The 13,138-nt window shown below is 51.0% G+C and overlaps 4 protein-coding genes across 4 annotated transcripts; 2 read left to right on the top strand and 2 right to left on the bottom strand.

Moving 5' to 3' along the window:
* Nucleotides 1-3,817: 3,817 nt before the first annotated feature.
* On the top strand, nt 3,818-4,124 carry BU24DRAFT_457385 (uncharacterized protein; the record flags this gene model as incomplete). Its single annotated transcript, XM_033531536.1, has 2 exons — nt 3,818-3,939; nt 3,998-4,124. 2 exons carry the CDS (start codon nt 3,818-3,820, stop codon nt 4,122-4,124), a joined length of 249 nt encoding a protein of 82 aa, XP_033389742.1.
* Nucleotides 4,125-4,959: 835 nt separating this feature from the next.
* BU24DRAFT_383465 (cytochrome P450) lies at nt 4,960-7,287 on the bottom strand. The gene is made up of 2 exons (XM_033524808.1): nt 6,615-7,287; nt 4,960-6,550 (listed from the first exon to the last, which is right to left on the bottom strand). Exons 1-2 carry the CDS (start codon nt 6,797-6,799, stop codon nt 5,179-5,181), a joined length of 1,557 nt encoding a protein of 518 aa, XP_033389741.1. The 5' UTR covers nt 6,800-7,287; the 3' UTR covers nt 4,960-5,178.
* Nucleotides 7,288-7,618: 331 nt separating this feature from the next.
* Nucleotides 7,619-9,550, top strand: BU24DRAFT_417064 (uncharacterized protein). Its single transcript, XM_033526622.1, has 3 exons — nt 7,619-7,974; nt 8,033-8,146; nt 8,400-9,550. Exons 1-3 carry the CDS (start codon nt 7,810-7,812, stop codon nt 9,084-9,086), a joined length of 966 nt encoding a protein of 321 aa, XP_033389740.1. The 5' UTR covers nt 7,619-7,809; the 3' UTR covers nt 9,087-9,550.
* BU24DRAFT_438508 (uncharacterized protein) lies at nt 9,230-12,784 on the bottom strand. Its single transcript, XM_033530258.1, has 2 exons — nt 9,702-12,784; nt 9,230-9,599 (listed from the first exon to the last, which is right to left on the bottom strand). Exons 1-2 carry the CDS (start codon nt 12,471-12,473, stop codon nt 9,498-9,500), a joined length of 2,874 nt encoding a protein of 957 aa, XP_033389739.1. The 5' UTR covers nt 12,474-12,784; the 3' UTR covers nt 9,230-9,497.
* Nucleotides 12,785-13,138: the final 354 nt, after the last annotated feature.

Raw genomic sequence — 13,138 nt, 5'->3', positions numbered from 1 at the left:
AAAACAGCACTCGTAAAGCGCCAACACAATGGTCAGGCTCTCGGAAGACGGAAAGCATGTCCCACTTTTCTCTCAAACTCGGTGTGTACGTGTTCGTCTGCTCTGGAAAGGATCCCTCCCGACATCGGAAAACGCCGTGGATTTCGTTGTGTTTACTACTCGTGCGAGTTGCGAAGATAGAGCAATCACTCGTTGGGTTAGGTTGGGCTATGCGGTGATAGGTGGGTATGTGCGGTCACTCGAGACCGACGATCGGTACAAGTAGGTGAGGAGTGAGATTCGACTTCCTGAACTCTAAGTGCTTGTACGGCCCGAGTACACACGACAACGTGGGCCATTATTGCAGGGGTTAGGTTGTAACCCAATGCAAGAATAAGGAGAGATGAAAGTGATTGGGCGTTGATGTGCTGTGAAGAGGAGGAAAAGCAAAGAGGAGTGGAGTGGGAAGTGCAACGTTGATCTTTGACCTTTTTCTCGTATAAGATGGAAGGTGACTGACGATCCAGGGTCCAGTGACTGCATGGTATGGCATGGCATCACGAAAGTGCGTCAGAATAGGAAAGGCCCCAGGCTGAGGGTCGTTCCTTCCAGAGGATAGGTAACAGGAGGACGATGATACCTCGTACTCGAATCCTCGGTGTCAACACATGGTTGAAGTTGTGAGTTTGGTGAAATGTGGGTTAGACCCAGTAGTACATTGGAGCTTCGACGTACGACGGCTATGTCACGACCCAACACCCGAGCCCTTAACAACGACATTTCCACAGCGTTGAGGGTGTGTGGAGGCATGAGCCGCTCTCTATGAGCGTGCGTTAGAGAGGGTTTACTAGCAGGAGTCCACGTTCAGCGGGTGCAAAGCGGATACTCTAGCCGGATTGTGAAAGGGTGGGCCGTCACAATCATGTTGATAGGTTCGCGTGCCGTGGGAGGACATCATTGGTGATAGTAAGCGTACATGGAGATGGTCTGGAAGAGATAGGCATGACGATCTTTAATGTAGTCGACAGAAGGGTGGTCATGCCTGTGTGGACGGGTGTAATCGAAGACAACCCTCGCCGCCTTTCTTCCTGTAGTGAGCCGAGCCGAACATCTCCACGCATTTTCGCTTTGAATTCTAGTAGTGATGCAGTCAGTAGTTAGTAGAAATTGTCCTTAAGATCATGACTTGAGCACTGAGGTACGCAAACAACACCGCAGGCAAAGAACCGAACGAACTGTTCGCGGGACGCAGATCTCTCGTCTCTTATGCGGTTATCGTCCCGGACCTGCGACGAAAGCTCGTCAGAAAAGAGGAGCCAAAAGACCCTGCATAATACGAAGCAACAGAGCAGTCTGTTGGGTCCTCGAAAAAGAAAGTAGGCGCTGCTTGGGTGCTGATTTGCGGACGGTTTAACATCTTACCTCATGCGAGTGGACTTCGGTGGCAAGACGGCGTCATTGTGGATGGGATCGTCCGAGTGGGGTCCTTGCGACAGTGCAAGCGATATCCCGACGGCACCATGGGACTCTGGAATGGCAATTCAAATGCCTGGAGGGATTTCAGGCTAGAAAAGATGGGATCCTTATGGCAAAGACAAGAGGTGGTGGGTACCTTGTATGACGATTGTGAGATACGCCTCTATCATCACCACGTCTAAGTCAACTAAGCGCACCTGATCAAGAATCATGTAGCAACAGTCACAAATATGACAAGAACACAACAATGACTTCTTCATGTCTTCATGAATCGGGGAATGACTAGAGAGAGCACAAAAGTACAAAGCAAATATGTTTCAAATGATATCAATTAGAAGCGTGAATGATACCATTCTCCTTCAGAGTAAGTGCGGTAAGCGAGTTTGAACGATGAGCCATTTCCCGGGATGGCGTACGCTGCAAGGAGCAGAGTCTTTCCGCCAGAAGGAATTATGGCTACGAGCTCTCCTCATGTTTGCCGCGAGGTCTCCAAGGATTTTAGGGCGGAGTGCAATGGGATTGTTTCTTTGATCTTCGTAAATTCAAAGGTAGCACAAAAAGATCCATCATTGCAGATTGCCCTTGTGGGACTGGATACGGCATGACGCAAGGTCATGATTAACGCGAGAAGAGAAAGTTTAGATCATGTCTCAAGATTTCGAGTGTGTCGTTTGCAGAGTTGTACCTGGCCGTACACAGCAAGGGCTGAGGCGACAAACAATGAGCGCCAGGGTAGAACAATGGTACGAATAGATACGAGCAGTCAAGGCTGGTTGAGGCTGAAGAGGATGCATACCCTTGACGGTCAATCGGAGAATTGACGTCGTGAATGGCAAATCTGTTGTTACGAGATGGGATATGTTGGTGTTGTGGATGTGGTTGATGTGTACAGTGAGGTCAAACAGCGGAAGCCTTCCTGCCCTGCATATGACGAAACGGCTGGACGTTTTGCCGCACTTGACCTGATTGGGCGATGGCGCGTCATAGATCCTTGGCAACTATGACGTCCATCCACCCTTTCTTCCCGCAGACTAATTCGACTTTTGGCCTTCGACCGTTCATCCTCATCCATCTCATCATCCATCATCCCCAATTCCCATCCCAATGACTCCATTATTCACCATCACCAAAACGAACACGGACCCATCCCATCCCATCGTCGTCACTCCGCCGCCATCTATCCTCCGTCATTATGCTTTGCTTATCCGCCCCCCCACACCACCAACCCATGCAACACAGCGCTTTTGCACCTTTCGGATTTCCCCATCTCTAAGAAAGATCCCGCTCTTCTGGGTTTATTGGATTGTCCTGGGGCACCTGTTTGCGACCTGTGCTCGTGAGGCTGTTTCCCAAAGTTCTTCCCACACTGACGTCTAACCCTCACGAGTCGCCACTAGAACCCATTGCCCTTCTGCTCGTGTCCAAACCCGTAGTAGCAGTTACATCACACCTGTCGTCATTTCGTAAAATCTGCAAACAGCACTTTCTACCCAGTAACCTGTATGGCGGCGGTGTTGAGGCCCTATCGTCAAACTCATTGTTCAGTACTGCGCAAAAGCATTGGTGGTGGTGTACAACCTGCGGTCTTGGGGTGCTTATGACCCCCCTCTACCAGAATTCACAGACGCTACAACAGGGATGCTCACAGTAAAGAAACGTCCCCTGTGTGTGTGCGGACAAAGTACCCGTGGATGGCCAATGAAGTCATACGGAGCGGCTGATCCCATTCTCTGAATGTCTCTGAATGGTGGTTTCTCAATCTAAACAATACACTGCATAGCAACATACCTCGTAGCTATGTTTCTCCCCACCTACACACATGCATCATTACATTCCGACACCCCAAGTCCAAGGATGAATGGGGGAGCTACTGGACCCTGATTCTGCAACTTCGTCAGAGACTGGCTTCGATCCACAATGGCAGCCGTCTTGTTCAGCAAGGATGTCAGCATCGTAGCAGGCTGACTGGTTAAAACCACGCACTTAGTATGGGGCAAAAGCATGCTACACGTTGCTAGTGTGAATGGAGCAGGACCCTGCAGATCTCTGACCTCAGGGCCCCCCTACCAACCGAACCGTGTGGGACCGACTCTATCATTACGCCGATCTTTACAATCTGCATGCTGTTGCTCTCCAGTCTCCACTAACGCACTCCTTGGGAGGGATTGCCGCATGTGCCTCTTCTGCCCAAGTTCTATCGCAATATATAACTTCCCCCGCTCGCGACTTTCCTCATCCTCATCCAACAGCTTCCAACCCAAGACATCAACCAAACAAAACATAAGCTTTCTTCCAAGACGCTTCTCATACCATCTACCATTCCATCCACAACCACCATATTATCTACCACTACATAAACACCATGTCTCAAACTACCGGCGTCTACGTCTCTGGCGGAATCTCCGAGCCTATGTCTGCTCAGCACAACTTCACCGAACAATATGATCTGGAGAACCCAGAGAAGGCCATGTCCTCGTACGCAAGGTATGTTGCCAGCATCAGACATTCTGTCCGCTTGGCCACATCACTAACGATTATTCAGGATAATGCACGAACACACTAAGCGTCAGCTCTCGACTGCGACCGACTCAGCACGCCGACGATCCGAGGGTACCTCTGCCAACTCGAGCATGCATTCGTCCAGTTCGGTCGCCTCCATCAGCCCATAGACCATCGTCACGACTCTCGTCCAACCATCAATTGCACGCGTCGCATTCGACAGCGCCGCACCTCGTCACCGTTCTGTGAACGGCACTGACCTTTTTTCCTCTTATCCACTTCACGAGAATCATGAATGTATTATTACTATATCACCACATCAAGGCTTTGGGCATTTTGGCATTTCAAAGCCGATGGCGTTTATTTCCCTCATCATCAAGCCATCTTTACACGAGCGAGAACAAAACCACTGGGAGAGCGGGCTCGGAGTTTTTACGATTTTTCTAAATCTTGACCGACGACGAATACACATATATAAAAGTCGAAATAAACTTGGTTCACGTTATTGAACCTTTGTTCAGCTATCCTTCCCATTAGTTATTTGCCTGTGATCGTGTGACCCAAATTTTAACTCAATGCTCACCTCATCACCACTCCGGACCTACACCCGCACCGTGCATTAACATACGATTCTCCACCGTCAAGGCTTAGACCCAGATCTAGATGCATACGAATGCACATACGTAGGCCCATGCATTTATTTCCAACTTCAAGAAATGAGGCAACATACCTTGTAGCAAAGACAGGTTTTCTTGCAATCGTCTCCTCCCCATTACGCTCTCATCGCACCGACTCATCCATTGATTAATTATTCATAGTACTCGTAATCCAAATTCGTATGCTATACCGCCGCATCCCCAAAGTACGAAATCCCACGCGTAGGTCCTTGTACTTTATCCAATGTCACCATCCGCCTGCACGTGGTTGTAGCAGCACATACATTTGCACACATCCAGAAACGTCCCTCGACGAGATGCTAAATTACCCTACGCAGGACGTGTAAGTCTGAAGGGGGCGAGGTATGCGGTTTTGGAACGTGATATTTTATATTGATAATGATTTCGATTATTTTTTTTTGTACCTATCTCGGCGATGGAAGTATGTATGTGTTATCTAGGTGGTGGGTATTTTCTAAAGAAAACCCCTTTCCCAGCGTTTACATGTTTGGCGGAAATGGTCCGATCCCCCGTCTGTGATATGCGTATGCTATAGGGTATAAACACGCTAGAATTCGAACTTCCAAACGGCATCCTCAAAGCCCTTCTTTCGCTGGAATCTCACATTCACGGGCTTCAGAGGCTTATGACTAGTGAGCGTAAACTCCTTTTTGTTCGACGGAGGGTTCCATTTGATACCACCCGTCTGGCCCTTGGGCGCCTCGATGTCGAAACCCAGGATGAATGACGACACGAGAGCCAAGATTTCCATCTGCGCAAAGTGTCGCCCTGGGCAAAGGGAACCACCACCACCGAATCCACGGAAGGCTACAGATGGAATCTGATTGGCACGTGAATGATTCGTAGAACCGTCAGGAGAAGTCTTTGTGCCGTTTGGAGTGTGTATGAAGCGGCGCGGGTTGAATTCAGCTGCATCAGGGCCCCAAATTCCTTCGTCGGCGTGGAGAAGAACGCCCGAGACTTGGACAATTGTATCCGCGCGAACAACATACGTATCTGCTATGACGGTGTCTGACTTCACGTAGCGGGCAGAATTGAGCGGCGAAGTCAACCGCATCGTCTCTTTGTAAACGGAATTGAGCAAGGGACAGGATTCGCGGAGTGCAGGACAAGATAGAGTAGACTCGCCCACCAGAGCATTCTTCCTGATTTCTTCCTGAACTTCGGCATGGAGCTCTGGACGGCTGAAAATGTTGTCCAGAACCCAGAACATGGTAATGGCTGCATTCACGTTAAAGGCAAGACACATGCCGACTTCGAGCCTTGCTCGGTCCCGAAGACAGATCCCCTCGTCCACGTGTGCTTGGTGACGCCTGCGTACGAGCTCGTAGCCTTCGGACATGCGGCCTGCCTCAATGTAGTCGGAAAAGCCCTTGGTCATCTCCTCCATTGCGATATAAGCCTTACGGGAAGTCCATTGCGGAAAAATTTCCATCATATATAGGATAAGGCCGTTCTCCCAATTCCAAAAATGATCCACCAATTCCGGGCGTACCGCAAATGGATTGTTCGGCCCATAGAATGTGTTCATCGTCGCGAGAGTGGTTACACTGTTGATGTATTCATATAGGTCAGTCTCGAAACCGTCCTTGATGTTATTGATGTGTTCGGCAAAATTCCGAAGTTGAGTATGGCCAATAATGCTCATACTTTTGATTGAAAGCAGCGGTTCAATTACACCATGTAGAACGGCTTCCCCCATGCGATCCCGACCTTCGTCTACTGCCTTCTGATCCTTCAGTATCTCTCTTGTTTCGGGTTTGAGGCCAACCAAGCGTGGAGCGACCTGAAGTACAAGTTCGCCAAAGCTCATGGTGGTGGAGGTGCGTTCAACTTGGGCAGCGAGGGTAGGAGTCTTGACCACGTAGGTACGGCCCCAGAGCATGGGCATGGTGAAGATGCCATGATTTGTCTTCGCGCTGTACGTGGGTTAGGTGATGTACGTTGAAGATAAGTGGGTGGTGGTGGAAGAGAATATCGTACCTGACCTTAGCAAGATACCCCGGTCCGTCTCGAGACATGCCAATGATATGCCCAATGAAAGGGATGGAAGGCTCAATGACGGGCGGCTCGCGGTCATTGACGGACGTTCGAAAGAGATACGTTATGGCGAACCATAACAGAGACGCGACAGCAATGACTGCCGCAACTGTGGTCGGCAGAGCCATCGTCAAGAAATCAGAAGGCAACTTTTAGGGTGAGAAGAGAAGCTGCAGCAGAGCCTCACCTGGGAGTGAAGTGTTGCAGTGTGCATTATGTATGGGACTTGGGGATATTTGATGGAGGGGACATGCCAGGTGCGACCTGGGCTGGCGTTCAGCTCGCGCGAGACAATTGCAGGGCGTAGGGTGGCACTGGATGGGCTGGTGGTGGTAATTAACTAGTTCTCTAGTGCGTAGTCTATACCATGGCGTGGCGTTCGAGGAATGTGATTGTTTGGAAACATGGCGCTGATGATTCGCGAATCGCGCATGTCTACCTATACATGGATGCATTGTTCACTGATTCTCGATTGTTAATTCTCGATTCCTGATGTATGGTTTGATTGATTGATTCTCAGTGGGTGCCACAGTGCCACTTTTGACGATGGTTTTGGTAAGGTGGAGTACGAGTACGAGCACGAGCACGAGCAGACCAGGCTGAATGAAGATTGTTGCTGGATGGTGATGATGAAGAGAGGAAAGAAAGGTTGATCAATCAATATGTGGAAAGTAAGAGGTTAACAAGGCATATCATATTACTAATACCTTATTATTATTCTCTGTGTGTGTTATTAATTGCATCTACTCAGTCACTAATATTTGCAGGTGTGTATACAATTATCTCTGGTGTTTCCTTCCTCTTTTGTTGACTACCTATTATATCAATTACGCGTACGATGAGTACATACAGCAAGAGACAAGGCTGTCTGGACGCCCGTGCTTTCGCGATTGGTGGGGAAGGAAGGATGGAAGGATGCAATGGCTGCCGAAGCTTCAACCTCACCTCCTCCATCTCCATCAACTCCAATACTTTTAAGTATTTAATACATCTTTGCTCTTCCATTGCAGATTCTTTCTTTTGCTGCTCCAGTATCTAAACTCTCTCGCCAACGCTTGTTGGTCTTTAATCGCGGACCTCCGTCACTCCGCGCAGTTCCGCAATTCCGCATCTCTGTTTACACTGACTGTAACCAACCATGCAACTTCCAATACAACTCCCTACCATACTCCCATGCCTAGTCGCTGGAGTTCTCGCAACTGCTATTCCAGATGTATCGAGTACTCTGCAGAATATCTTGAAGAACACAGACAATTCCAATAAATATAGATATCCAACCGATCTCACACGGGGTATCATCCCAGTAAGCCCGCCCAGCCGTCGTCTAGGTGATGGTGACTAAAACTTCCTCTCCACGATAGAAACCATTTCACAGCCATAACGATTACTGGAGAGATGTTCCCTTCTACTCGGGCCTATCCTGGGGTGCCATATCTACAGAAGCCGATGTTTGGCTGATCAATGAAACTCTCTATGTAGGTCCTGGTCCTGTTTCTGCTTCAAACGGCGTCACGTGATCCTTTCGATTCACCTCCCTCTTCCATATTCCTATTCCTTGCGTTACCTTCTGTACTATCCTTGCATATCGATCAGAAAGAACATACTATTCCCTTCTTTCTTAATATTATTTTCCATTATTTCTAAGCTCAATCATCAACATAATGCCCTTCTCAACTTTGATTTCTTCCAATATCAACCTATGAGGCTGCTCACTAACATCACAAACAGGTCGGCCACGAAATCAGCGCCCTGACAACCGCCCGGACTCTCTCTTCCCTCTATATAGAACCCATTCTCGACACACTTCACCGCCAGAACCCCTCCACTGCTTTCACCCAATTTCCAACCTCCAATGGCGTCTTCGACACCTCCTCGGGCCAAACCCTCTACCTCTTCATCGACTTCAAGACCGCCGGCCCCGAAACCTTCTCCGCCGTCCAGGCTGCCCTCGAGCCCCTCCAGAAGGGAAAATGGCTCACCACTTCTGACGGCAAGAGTCTCACCACCCGCCCCGTCACCGTCATAGGAACTGGCAACACCCCACTCGACCTAGTCCGCAGCCAAAATCCCCGATTCATCTTCTACGACGCTCCCCTCTCCAAGCTAGGCCGTGCTGCCGCCAACGCCGAATTCTCAGACCTGACGGAGAACGAATCCCCCATCGCGTCGACCAACTTCGCAGATTCCTTTGGCGACGTCAGGAAGTTGGATCTGAACGACACGCAACTTGACACGCTGCGCAGCCAGGTTGACGCCGCGCACAAGAGGGGCATCAAGGCGCGCTACTGGAACCAGCCCGAATGGCCCATCGCCACGAGGAACGCGATCTGGAGGACTCTCTGGGACGAGGGCGTCGACATCTTGAACGTCGATGATTTGGAGGCGGCTGCTGAGTTCTGGACAGGTAGGGGATAGAAAGCAAAAACGACACAGTAGGTACATTGCATCGATTAAAAGATACCAGATGAACAAATCGGATAGGAGCTGTATATAGATAGACAGAAAGGCGGAAGTGGGAGAAAGATAATAAGAGGATGAGGAATACGAAGTATCAAAACCTCGTTTTCATCCATACGCGCATTCATTTTGTGTCATGTTCACCTCCATGCTAATCCATCATGCCCATCTATTTAATTTATCTATATAAACCACCTTCATCGAAGATGTCGCTTGCTCGCTCACTCGCTTTGCACTCAACGTCACCTCATCCACAGCCCCTCTTCCTCCACCATGATATGCCAAAATTCGTCGGTACCAAGAACAGCCATACATGCAAGCCATCCAAGTGAGCTATGACAATGCGCTTGACACATCATCACGAAGAGATCACAACCCGTTGTCCGTCTTGAACTTATCCCACGCCTCGTTCAGCGTCGCGAAGACAGCCGCGCTGATCATCCGCTGTTCCGTCGTGGCGTCCTGTGGAATCTATGGAATTTATCAGCATACTTCATTGCCGAATCCCCAATAAACTCGAGGGGGGAGATAGACGCAAGGTTTGAGAGAGGGGGGGAGGAAAGGGAAACGTACCTTATCAGGATGCACCTTAGCAATCGCCTTCATGTACACGATCTTGACCTTATTCGCCATGACGAGGTCGCCCATGCCGACCTTCTTCCACCCAGCCTCGGGCCAGAGCACGCGGTCGAGCGAGCCCAGCAGGGCGCGCAGGTTGTCGGCCTTCGTGCCCTTCCACGCGACGAGCTTGGCATCGACCTGGTCGGTCAAGGCGAACTTTTCGTCGTCGGCGCGCGAGGCGGCGGCGTTGGCGGCCTGGAGGCGCTTCACGGCCTCGGAGTCTGCGGCGGAGGGGGCGGCGAGGGAGGATAGGGCGGAGGAGGCGGGTTTCGGGGTGGCGGGTTTGCGGGCGGGGGGTGCGCGTTTGGCGGGTTGTGAGGATGCGGATGAGGAGGAGGAGGAGTTGACTTTCTCGCAGCGGTTACGGCCTTGAATGGAGATGGAGCCGCCTACGCCGGCTTCGACGGCCTCGCGCCAGACTTTGCCTGCGTCGGACCACTTCTCCATGTTCTCGAGGGCTTCTGCCTTGCGCATGAGGGCTTTGCCGTAGAACTCGCGCATGTCCTTTTCGCCTTCGGTGCCCCCGAGCGCGATCCGCTCGCCTTCGCCTTTCGAGATGCCGATGATGGCGAGGGCGGCGTCGGCGTCGCTGATGGCGGCTTTGGGGTCGCCGACTTTGATGTTCGTGACGGCGCGGTTGCAGAGGACGATGATGGCGACGGGGTGGTCGCCTGGGAGTGGGCCGAGGGCGGATGTGTAGGCAGTGTGCGCTTCGGCATAATCGCCACGTTTGAAAGCCTCGGAACCCTTTTGTCGATACGAAGTCGATGAGTTGAGGGCTGATGAGGAGGCAGGGGGGACGCGTCGAGGTGGTGCCTTGGGTCGAGGGGCAATAGGAGGTGTGGCCGCTGGGCTTCTTGATTTCGGTGTTGACGATGCTGCTTTCATGAAAGGATTGTTCGACTGGGATGGCGTGGACTGTCGGGAAGAGGGCTGGGATGGAGCGGGTTGCTCTGTCGAAAACAGGTCCGGTTGCGGAGTGGCCTTCTTCCTCCTCGCAGGACTGACATAGGCTTGTGCAGTTGACTCCTCCACCTCCTGTCTAGTGAGTCGAGCAGCCGGTCGTTTGTCCACAGCAGGAGATGGTTGCCGGAAGGCAGGCGATCGGGAGGCCTGACGGTCTGGGAAAGGGTTTCGAGGGTCTTCCCTATGGCGTAGTGCTAATGGATCTTGATGATGTCGAGACTCACTCGGCCGTGATGGTTTCTGAGGGCGACCTCCACCTTCGAGCATCATAGCCTCGTCAGTGGCATCCTGAAGAGGCGTTTTACCAGCCCTGTTACCGCCGCTCGATTGACCTTGCGCTTCTCTCATCCATTTAGGAACGTTTGGATCTCCGTCTTGCTGGAAATCTGCGACCGCCTTTTGGACTTGCTTTCGGCCTGTCTTCCACAAGGAATTGGCTGATTTGAACAAGCTGTTACCAATATCCGAAGCATACTGTGCGACATCCTTCTCTTGGTTCGCAGATTGGCCTTCCTGCCTGCGGTGACTCGACCGGCTACGTGAATCCTCACCCCGCATCCACGCTGGCTGAGATCCACCAGTACTCGAATCTCTAGTACTTGATCGACCCGGTCCTTTTCGTGGGCGCTCGTCGAATTCATCCGGGCTGTGTCGTGGACGTTCCTCCCTGCGCCCCTGTTGGGTTTTCTGCTTAGCATCTGCATGTGCCTGATTCAACAGCCAGCTCACGGCAGCCTGTACGTCGAGCCCAGATTCGGTATTTGCCAAAGCAATGGCAGATTTGTCTGCCGGGAAACCCATGTCCACCAATTCAGCTACGGCCTTTGCCTGTGGGTTGTCCAGGTCCGGAGATGGCTCACGTGCTTGTCGTCGTGGAGGGTCCCTGGCGACTGGCTCTGGCTCTGGCTCTGGCTTTCGCTCGAATTCGGAAACGGGTTTTCCAAGCAGTCCCAATATATCATCATCGCCCTCTGCGGCCGAGGTAGCTTGTGGTGTGCTTGCGGAAACAGGCTTCTGCGACATCTGGTTCAATCCGAATATATCGTCATCGTCGAAGGCAGCACTCGTAGACGATTGCGGAACTGGCGTATGCCCTCTTGACGATTGCGCACCAGTAGCTGGTGTGCTCCGGCCACTACCAAACGCCCCAGAAGGCGGGGGGAAGTGGCTTGATTTGTCCACAGGAGCAGCCGAATTGAACGCTGACAAGATATCATCATTGACCGGCGAAGCTTGAACCGGGCGTTTGGCCGTAGTATCCAGTCCCGCAAAGGGCTTGTTGATAGTTTTGGACAGCGAAGAACCACCTGTCACATTGCTTGGAGGAGCTAGGATCCCCGATGCTGCTGGCTCCGGCGTGCTCTTCCCACTGCCCAAGTTGTCCCAGAACTTAGAATCGCTTCCTCCGAAATGCGAGTCATATTGTTTCCTCCGCTCCTCCTCTTGCCTTTGTTTCTCTTGCTGGAGCTGTTTCTGGCGTTCTTGGAGGGAGAGGTTCGCGTTGGCGGGTTTGTTTGATTTGCTCGTGATGAGGCTCGCGAAGCTATCGTTGGCAGGCGTTGTAGGTTTGGAAGAGGGTTTGAGAGCTCGATTGGGAGCTCCTGCTCCGGATTGCTGCGCTGAGAGAGAGAGGGGTGTAGACCGGCCGGAGAGCTGAGGTGTGGGGTTCTGGCGGAATGGTGGAAATGCTGGGGACGGGTTGGATGGTTGCTTGTTCGGCTGCGGAGCCGACCAGTCGAGGCCATTTAGGTCATCCATCGTTGCTGGGTGGTAATAATCGCTTCAGGGAAGGAAGAGAAATTATGTCATATCATTACAGCGGTCGTGATGGAGAGATGTAGCATGATGGTGTCGGAAGTGCCAGCATTCCGACCGCTATTCGCTTGCTTGAGGTTGCGGCTCAGGCCGCACGGATCATTGCCTAATCAGGTAAGTTCTCAGATGAGCTTTGAAGAAAGCTTTGTATCGCAATAGCAAATAGACAATGGTTGTTTCTTACTGATGAGTAAATTCAATCACGAGATATCTGAAGATTTTTGTTAATTGCTTTGTTCGTGGGTAAATCAGTGTGGTAGAATATGTGTGACTACCTAAGTAATAATCGACACTCGTACGTATGTTTATACCGTCCTTCCAAATATAACAAAAAAAGCTGAAGTCCGACATATCGTACAGTCTAGCTGAACTGGCATTTTTCAACACGTTGTTGGCTTTCATTCAGAGTAATCATTTGTATTAGCAGTGCATAATCCCAAGTGTTTCCCGTCATCTCAATTTTGAAGGAAACTACATAGGTACTAACCAGACCAAAAATCTACACAGTATCAATAGCCATAAATCCAACCCCACCCTCCAAAGTGTAGCAGCAAATGAAATGCATACCACAATCCAGAAAAAGCAAATTCGACGACTAGCCAAGTTGT

The sequence above is a fragment of the Aaosphaeria arxii genome (genome assembly GCF_010015735.1).
Source record: "Aaosphaeria arxii CBS 175.79 unplaced genomic scaffold BU24scaffold_1, whole genome shotgun sequence".
Lineage (NCBI taxonomy): Eukaryota > Fungi > Ascomycota > Dothideomycetes > Pleosporales > Aaosphaeria > Aaosphaeria arxii.
The sequence above is the reverse complement of the archived record's forward strand: the minus strand, read 5'-3'. Positions and strand labels throughout refer to the sequence as shown.